At 54.2% G+C, this 9,316-nt stretch overlaps 1 protein-coding gene across 1 annotated transcript; it reads left to right on the top strand.

Annotated features, from left to right (window-relative positions):
• Window positions 1-1,021: 1,021 nt before the first annotated feature.
• On the top strand, window positions 1,022-5,794 carry LOC308566319 (interleukin-1 receptor antagonist protein-like). The gene is made up of 4 exons (XM_081156478.1): window positions 1,022-1,254; window positions 2,270-2,358; window positions 3,328-3,446; window positions 4,552-5,794. The coding sequence occupies exons 1-4, from the start codon at window positions 1,139-1,141 to the stop codon at window positions 4,765-4,767; spliced, it is 540 nt and encodes a 179-aa protein (XP_081012604.1). The 5' UTR covers window positions 1,022-1,138; the 3' UTR covers window positions 4,768-5,794.
• The last annotated feature ends 3,522 nt before the right edge of the window (window positions 5,795-9,316 follow it).

The raw sequence follows: 9,316 nt of genomic DNA, 5'->3' as shown, positions 1-9,316 counted from the left end.
GCGACACAGGTGGCTACAGGCGAGTGGCAGAGGGGGAATTTGGATCTGTTTCTGTCCCAGGGCTGAGTTCACCCCAGAGTCCCAAGACCATAACTTCAGAGATGTGGACGACAGGAGCAGATCTGATGTCAACGCCTCCCCCATCCCAGGAAGCTGGCTCTGGAGCGGGAGTCAGAAAACTGCAGGCAGAGCCGCCACCACTGTTTCTGTAAATAAAGTCAGATGGGACTCAACCAGTTTGTTCAGTTACAGACTTTTTAACTGCTTTTAAACTACGACACTGAGTTGAGTAATCTCGAGACTGCGTGGCACCCATTCCTAAATGTTTACTGTTTGGTCCTTTTAACAGAACGTTCATAGCCCCTGGTCCAGAGTTCAGCAAAGGACACTGTGTGACATGAGACTGTCCCTGTGCTCAGGCCCTGGCACTCAGCATTAGGAAAGGAGACATTTTTACTCCAACTCATGGGTTTTTTTAAATTGAATTTATTGGGATGACATTGGTTCCCAAAACCATATAGGTTTCAAGTGTACAACTCAATAAAGCATCATCTGCCGGCTGCACCATGTGCCCATCACCCCAAGCGAAGTCTCTTTTCCTCCCCATTTCCACCCCTTTGCCCACCTCCCCCAGCCCCAGTGCCCCCTCCCTCTGGCCATCGCCGCCTGCTGTCCGTGTCCCTGGGTTATGCGTGTATATCCTCTGGCCAATCCCTTCACCTTCTTCCACCCAGTCCCTCCCCGACCCCGACAGCTGGCAATCTGTCCCATGTGTCTATGCCTTAGGTTCTTCCCATCGGTTTTAAGTCAATCAACAAACAGTCTCGGGACACCTGTCAGGTAGATACGCGCGTTTGGTTTTGGTTGTGCTCTTCTTCCCAGGAACTCAGTGAAGGGAAACAGAAATCTCCATTTTGGGGAAATTACACCGGGGAAAAGGGCAGGGGTGGTTACAACACCGCGTTGCGACACGCAGCAGGGCTGACCGTGACAACAGCAAGGGTTTCTGTTTTTGGAAATGGCATTTCCGTTTCTGATAGTGGGACAGGGCGGCAACTGCTGGTTCGGGTGACTACCTTCTTTATAAGCAGCTCCTCGGGCCCAGAATGGCAGTCCCTGCCGCCCGCCGTCCCTCAGCATGGGAGTCCGCAGGTGCCCCCTCAGTCACCTGATCCCCCTCCTCCTCTTCCTGTTCCCTGCAGAGACTGCCTGCCGGCCCTCGGGGAAGAGGCCCTACGAGATGCAAGTCTTCAGGTGAGGCTGCGGAGGAGGCCCCGCCGTCTAGCGGGGCGGGAGAGGGGTGCCCGTTACTGGGAATGGGGGCTGCACGTGCCGGGCCTTCCGAGCTTGTATTTCAAAATGTCCCAGAGGTGCCAGCTTGGCTGGCTTTGGAGGCCTGGCTGACTTTCCCCGAGACCCTGGCAACCCAGAGAATGACAGACACGTGCCGGGAGCCCAGCTGGGATTGGGGCTGTGTGCCCGGCAAAGAAGCAGAGAGGGCGCCAGGGGCCGCGTGGCCCCAAGTTCTAGATGGTGGTTAGCAGGGTCTGGGCTGACACAGTGGAGGATTGCATCCCGGGGCCTCAGTTTCCCCATCTGTCACAAGGGGTTTACAGTGACCCCCCCCCCGCCTGCCTAACAGAGTGGTTGTGAAGTGAGCTGGACAGGAAGCTGACCCCTTCCAGGGACGGCTGCCCCTGCCAGGCCCAGAGCAGGTCCCTCGTGGGTGGCGAGCAGGCTCTGGGACAGACCCCCACTGTTACTACAAGGTCCGCTGTCCCTTGAAACTTCTAACAGTGCTTTGTGGTGGTCGCTGGTCTCAGATGACTCTTTAAGTTTACATTTAAATGAATACTTAATAAAATTAAATTAATAAAAGTAAAATAAAATTTAAAAATTAAGAACTTCAGTCGTACCGCATTTCAGGAGCTCAGGGGTCCTATGTGGCTGGTGGCTGGTGGCTACCACGTGGGACAGTGGACAGAGAATGTTGTGCCCCCAGAAAGTCCTACCCACTGGCAGGCGCCACTCTAGGGCTGAATCCAGGCACTCATCCCGGGAACCTGAGGACTAGCAGCAGGGCGAGGAGTGGGCCTGTCTCCTGACCAGGGTCCACCTCAGGTGACCCCCTCATGCCGTGGGGGTGCTAAACTGCCACTCCCAGGCAGAAGGTTGCAGGCAGACTCAACGGATTCGGGGGACACAAGAAGGCGCTGGGCATAGGGCCGGACACAGTGGTGTCCAGTACAGCAGGCCTTTCGCTTTTCAGAATCTGGGATGTCAACCAGAAGACCTTCTACCTGAGGAATAACCAGCTAGTTGCCGGATACTTGCAAGGACCAAATACTAAACTAGAAGGTGAGCGGCTGCCAGGAACGCTGAGGTGGTGCGGGCGCTGGGTCACTCTGCCTGGGGTCTGCAGTGTGTGGCTTCTGTGACACCCTGATCCCGCTGGGGAGGCCTGGTCACCGGAGGGCACATTTGAGGGCAGCCTCAGGAGGGCAGGGAAGGGGAGAGCCCAGGTGGGGGGCCTCCTCCTGCAGGCACAGTGGTCACAGTGGGCCACAGTCGGGGTAGGGCAGAGGCAAGATCGAGCCTTTCCTCCCTCCTGTGCATTTAAACTCTGACTCCCTCCCAAAGTGAACACACCGCATGCAAGCTGGGCTATGTCCCTTACTCGTGGACACACATTCAGCAAGTTCTAAATAAGCCAGGTGAACGCGGGCAGCCACCCTCAGTCTATTCCTCAGTTTTCCCTTTTGTAGGATGAGGGCAGACAGGTGACGTAGTGGGAGGGCTTCAGCACTGGCCTCCTGGGATGCTTTCCCCTCCTGTTGGCCACCTTGGCATCACCTCCATCTCCCCACCCTGCCCCCTCCCCTGTTCTCCCACTCCTTACCAGGCAGGAGAGCAAGACCTGCCTTTCCAGTCCCTGTGTTGCTCTTAATAAACACCCCGAGGCAGAAAGACTTGGCTTTTACTGCTACGTGAGGCCCAGAGACACTGAGGGAGAGGCTGTTCCAAGCCACCAAGCCCTGGGGCTGCTCTCAGGGCCTCCTTTGCGATTTTCCTTGCCCTGAGCAGCATACCTGCTGAACTGGAGCGCAGGTATCTCCTAGTGGAAATCACGTGGAGCAGAACCTCGGCGACTTTATCCCTGAGCAGTAGTGAGGTGGTGGTTCTCAGTTTGATCTGCTTGCATGCAGACCCAAAAGATGGGACTTCACTGTCCTTATGACCTTGGGCTTAGTTAGGGAGCATCCGGGCTCTTCTCCATCTCTGCCTCCTCTTCTCTGCCACCTGACCTTGCCCTCTGCTCTTCTCCAGAGAAGATAGACGTGGTGCCCGTCAAGCTCGAGCCCCATGCTGTGCTCCTGGGGATCCATGGCGGGAAGCTGTGCCTGGCCTGTGTCAAGGTTGGAGATGAGACCAGGCTCCAGCTGGAGGTAAGGACCCGCCTCAGATAACAACCACCCCAAACACAGTGGCCAAATCAGCCACCGTGTGTTCTTTCTCATAGCTCTGTGGGCTGTCTGGGATCCACCGGGCACTTCTGTTTCACATGGGGTGGTGGGGCTGTTCCTGCAGCTGCAGTCGGCAGGGAGTTTGGCTGGGGCATTGGATGGTCTCCCCTCCCCCAGGCTCTTTCCACGTGGTCACCCAGAGCTGGGGTTCAGCTTTAGCCTCTTCAAAGCATGGCTGCTGGCTTTCAAGAGGGGTTATTCCTAAAGCACAGCACGTATTAAACGTCTGTTTTCATCACACTGCTAGCGTCCCCTTGGCCAAAGACCATCACGTGGCTGAGTCTCATCTCAATGGGGGAGGGGACTCCACAGGGGTCGACACCTGGAGGAGGCTCATTTGGGGACCTCAATCTCTCTGTGCCACTCTCTTGTCCAAGGGTCTCTAACGTACTTAGACTTGGCTCTTCCACTAAAGCCCTGTCCAGGACCTCTCTCTCCCAGTCCTTGTCTACTCGGGCCTGTGGGTTGGCATCCCATCCGGGGCCCTGCATTCCTTGGCTCCATGCAGTGTTAATGAGCTGTCCTCAGAAAAGATGGCTTTGTCTCAGGAACTTGCTGGAACAAATCTTAACCCAAATGTGAACCTTAACTCACAGTGGCCATAAGTGCAGCACAGTCACGTTGCTCCACGAGTGGGCAGGGCACTTTTTCTGAGAGTGACTGCCTGCTCTGTGCGGAGCAGGGATGACGTCAAATGGACAGAGATAGTGTGTCCACCTTCTGTGCTGCCCCCTCCCCAGAGGCACAGGCCCTCCCAAGGCCTGCGCCTCTGGGAGGCACCGAGCCCAGCCTCCCAAGGCCTGCGCCTCTGCTGATGTGGCCGTGTGTTCATTAAACTTTCTGACCCCGGCAAGAGTGGCCAGATTTTTCCCAAGACAAGGTGTGACCATGGGGCATGTGGTCTCCTGCAGGCGTCTCCAAGTCAGCGTCTCTCTGGCACTCACTGTGGGCTGGCCGAGGGCCCCTTGTGCTGGGGTGGAAGGGTAGGTGTGGAGGAGCTCTCACCTGCTCATCTCTTGGCTTTCAGGAGGTTAACATCACTGACCTGAGCAAGACCAAGGAGGAGGAGAACGAGCGCTTCACCTTCATCCGCTCAGACAGCGGCCCCACCACCAGCTTTGAGTCGGTCGCCTGCCCTGGCTGGTTCCTCTGCACGGCGCTCGAGGCAGACCAACCCGTCAGCCTCACCAACACACCCAAGGAGGCCATCAGGATCACCAAGTTCTACTTCCAGCAAGACTAGTGGTGCTGCCACCCCCTACGCCACTGCCAGCACATCGTGACTCCAGATGCCTCTCTACCTGTGCCCTTGGTCCCGGCTGTTGTGGCTCTGAGGAGCAGCCTTGGCAGGTGGACCCTCAGAAGGAACTACGGGAGCCCTGGTATCCGAACTCTGTCTCCAGCCCCCTCGGCTGACTCAGCCTTCATGCTGCCTCCAGAGTGGTCTTTCTAAAGTGCAACTTGAAGCACGGCACAGCTCAAAGGCCTTTCTCCAGTGTCACCTGTGCCTCCCGGATAGCACTGGGGCCACCTGGCCAGCCTGGACACACTCTGCTCTCCTCTCTCAGCTCCCCCTCCTGCATCACTGTCCATGCCCCAGGTCCCTGAAGCCACTCACCGCCTCCCACCAAGCGGCTCCCAAACCTTGTTTTGCAAACCTTGGGAGAACAGCACTTTTAGGGTCTGTGGCAAGATGAAAAATAAGGATTTCATGGCATTTTTTAAAAACCCACTTAATCAGTTTTAAAAAGAGTGCTTTATTTGGTGATATGTCCTTCCTGGAAGGGGGTTGGAGATCAAAACACTTCTGTGTTTGTGAAAAATTATGATGAAAGCAAGTCTCCTTTTTTATTTTTCTTTCTTATTTTTGTAATGCCCTAACCAGTAAAATGAGAAGTTAAGGTACCATGTGGGTCCCTAATTTTTTCTTCTGAAACATTCCTGTAAGTCTGGACCCCGCTGCCGGGGACCTGAGCATCACCTCCACTCCAGACCTCTCCCAGCTGCTGGCAGTGTCCCCCAGCACAGCTGGCCCTGTCCTCTCTCTACTCCAGAAGAGTGAATCACTCCTTGACCATTTCAGCACTTTCAGCATTGAGGCTTGTTTGAGATGTTGTGCATCTGGATGTTTGTCAAGACTGGTGACTCACATGTGTCTCAGGTCCTCGCAGGGCTGAGCTTGTGCCTGGCCCTTGTGTTGTATATGTCAAGTGGAAAGTTTCTTGTTCCCTGTGACTTAGGCTCTGTTTTACAATAAAACCTTGAAACCACATCTGCTTTGCTGGCTGTGTCCATGGCCCCCAGGTTCAGGTCAGAGAGTGCTGAGAAACGGGGAGGCCGAGGGCTCCCTCACCTGGAGCCAGGCCTAGCTGCTTCTCCTCTGAGTCTTTCCCTCTTTGCGCCTGGCTCTCCCTAGACACACAAGAGCAAGTCTCCTTGCAGGAAGGCGTGTAGCAGCATTGTCCACGATAGTCCCAAACCGGAAACAACCCAAACCCAAATCACAGGAGAGTGGATCCCATGTGTGTGCACACAGTCCTGCTCAACAGCAAAGAAATGGATGAGCCACAGCCAGCAGCGTGCCATGGCGAACCGTGCCCACGCTGTGGGTACAAGCATCACAGAGTGGAGAGCACGATTCCATTTACATAGAGTTCAAAACAGGCAAAACTGAGCAGTGTGCAGCGACGTCTAGACAGAAGTGCAGTAGAAACACGCTCTCCCTGAAAGCTGGTGGCGGTGACTGTGGGACACAGGGTCAGGCGGGGGGCTCCGGAGCTGGGAGGATCCAAGCAGCGTGCTACTGCTCGGCACAGGGGGGTCAGGCAGTTTTCTGTACGTGCGTTGTATTTCAATTTTGAAATGCTCAACAAATTAAATCCTGTCCCCGGGATGTGAGGGAGGGGCTTCTGGGAAACAAGGGGATCAACAGGCGGAATGTTGCATTTGGCCCCAGGAGGTGGGTATGCCAGACCCTAAGAATGACAGCTCATCAGATGTCCCTTAGCTAATAGGTAGGCGAGCAGGGAGTGCTCTCCTGCCTCCAGCCTGGGGTCCGGGAGCCAGGCCCCAGCTGGGCCTCAAGCCACTTGCTTGTTCCGGAAGAGCTGACTTAGGTCTGGGTTCCAAAGGGGGCTATTTGGGCCCCTCTCCCAGGTGCCTGGGAAGGAGCCCCACGAAGGGAGGCTGAGCAGCTGGGCTCCCCCCCCCCCCCGCTCTGCTCCCTGCTCACAAACCAGACTTCCTGCCCAGCTTTATCTTCGGAGGAGAGCTCATTGCTAAGAACGAACACATTCAGCAGGTTAAAAGGCAATCGATTAGAGATAAGCGTCACGATCATGTTTTGTGACGACAGTGAGATCAAGGAGGCTGCCCATCTCAGCTTCACTTCCTTACGTGTAACGTGGAATCAGCCACGCCTGCTCCTCGGGGACCACACAAGGATGAAACCAGACGATGGAGGTGAGATGCTGTGTGTGACAAAAGGGCCCGTGAGGCTGATATGTTTTCAGTCCTCCTTTCAAGGCTGGACCGTAGCAACAGCAGTGAACACATGACCCTCTGCAGCCATTCTGCCCTTTCAGAGGCTTACGTGATGCGGTTAGTTCCAGGCAAGGTGGGGGAACAACCACGCCCATGAGTGAGCCCTGGGACTCTGGAGCCACCTCCTGTCCTCACATCTGCTCCTGGATGAGATAAGGTCTTGGAGCCTCAGTTTCCTCATTGCCAAATGCAGATAATCTATAGCTAATGCAAAGGGCTGTTACCTCATTTAATCTCTGCAATAACCTTCTGTGGTAGGTATGAACATTATTTTTACTAGTATTGATCCCAGAAGAGTCAGTGGATAGCAATCTGCTTTAGAGCCTTGCTGCTCAAAGTGTGGCCCACACAGCAGCATTTGGGAGTTAAAATGCCACACCCCAGACCTCACACCAGGTTCACTGACTTAGGATCTAATCTTAACCAGTCTCCAGGTGATTCTACATGGGTTAAAGCTTGAGCTCAGCTTTAAAGCGCAGCACCTCCCACCAGCTCACTGACGCCGTCCAGACCTCCCTCTTAACACCTCTTCACCTAGGCGCACAGCGTCCTTCAGGACAGGGAAAACTGTGAGTCATTGTCACCCTAGGACATCCACTCCGCACATGCGGGGACTTTCATGTTTTCTTCTGTGATGCATTCAGGTACCCAGATCAGTGCTCGGTATCTCCTGGGTGCTCAGTAAATATTTGGTGAATAAATGAATTGGCCACTGATAAATCAATAGGAATTAATGTATTACCTGGGTCAGAAAATTTGAGAAGTCAGGGAACTTGAGCTAGCAGAGTTTTGAAAGAAGACTGGGAAAAGGGAAAGGCCCAGATGTAGGAGGTTTCCGGAGTTTGGGGCTTTCAAGGAACGAAATGCGAGTGTGAGGTGGCAGTGGCACACTCAAACTTACTGGGTGATGCTCTGACAGGCTGCTTTTGGGGGGACCCTCACAGTAGGAATCTGGCCACTTGGCGGTGGTTGCTGCTTAGAAGAGAGAAGGGCACGGAGCTGGGGAGGGGAATGGAAAGGGGGCTCATGTGTCTGGGTGATGCACTCGGCAGCACAGTGGGAATTTCAGGACAAATGGCTCCAAAGGACAGCAGAGCTTGGGGTCTTTGTAGCCTGGGTTATCCATGGCTTGCAGATGTTGGGTAGTTTCGTGGAATGCAAAGCAGGCAGGCTCGAACGGACTACGAATCTGCCTGTTTGGGTGATGTTTAAAACAACTGGATGTGGACACATTTGAGTTTGGCATTGGGTAGACTACTGAGCCTGCTGTGAAGAAATCAGCCACCCAGGGCTGGCACGCAGAGGCCACCTCTTGCTCATTGGTGTGACTCAGGGCCTGGGATGTGGCCGGGGAATCCAGGCCTGGGCATCATGCTACAGTGGGGTTTCTGCACCATTGGGAGGAAGTGTGCGAGGGTGACAGGAGGTGGGGGTCTCAGGAGGAAGAGCACACAGAGGGAAGGTGGACAAGCATCTCAGAGGAATGCAGCCTTCCTGTCACTTCTAGGCCTGACTACACAATAAGGCCACAGAATCTCAGAACAGCCCAAACGGAAGTTCAAAACTGAATTCACAGCACTCCAGTCTTCAAGGAGTTCAAGTCCAGTCAGGGCTTCCCCACTGACAAGCTAGGTGACCTTGGTCAGGCAACCTCCCGGTCTGGACCTCAACCTTCTCACTTACAAAGGAAGGGGTTAGAGTAGATATGTTCTCATTAGGCTCACCTGCAGAGTTTTAGAAAATTATGCCAGTGCCCAACCCCTCACCTCCAGGACTGGTTTGTGGGTAGATGGGGGATGAAGCCAGGATGTCAGCATGCCAGGACCCACACCCCTGGACCAGATGGCTCTGGACTCACAGACCCTGAGGTCAAGTCCTCAGAGCTGCTCCTTCAGCGTGGACCCCTCCTGGAGCTTCTGCAAATGCAAAGGAGAGAGATGGCCCTTCACTGCATAGAAAGGCTCCCCCAAGTCACGGTGCATTCTGACTACCCTTTAATTTGGGTTGAAGGTAGAAGAAGGTTTTCCACTTTCTCAGTCACAGGGCTGATTAAGGCGTACTTTGAGCTTCACTTTTTTTCTTTTGGCATAAATTGTGCTATAATAGCAGGTGTTTAAGTTGTGGTAAAATTCTTGCAAATCTTGGGAAAACCAAATAATTTTGTGTTTTCCCTTCACATAACTATGAAATCTCTAAGTCATAGTAGCAAATCTCAACATGCTTGATGATAAGCCCTGTGCTCAGAAAAG

The sequence above is a fragment of the Miniopterus schreibersii genome (assembly GCF_964146895.1).
Source record: "Miniopterus schreibersii genome assembly, chromosome: 13".
In the NCBI taxonomy this organism is placed as follows: domain Eukaryota; kingdom Metazoa; phylum Chordata; class Mammalia; order Chiroptera; family Miniopteridae; genus Miniopterus; species Miniopterus schreibersii.
The sequence above is the reverse complement of the archived record's forward strand: the minus strand, read 5'-3'. Positions and strand labels throughout refer to the sequence as shown.

Bases quoted from the DNA above. Each gene is read 5' to 3' on its own strand.
- LOC308566319 (XM_081156478.1), top strand. From the start codon at position 1,139: ATGGGAGTCCGCAGGTGCCCCCTCAGTCACCTGATCCCCCTCCTCCTC. The intron at 1,255-2,269 runs GTGAGGCTGCGG...TTCGCTTTTCAG, and splicing joins TACGAGATGCAAGTCTTCAG to AATCTGGGATGTCAACCAGA. The intron at 3,447-4,551 runs GTAAGGACCCGC...CTTGGCTTTCAG, and splicing joins AGACCAGGCTCCAGCTGGAG to GAGGTTAACATCACTGACCT.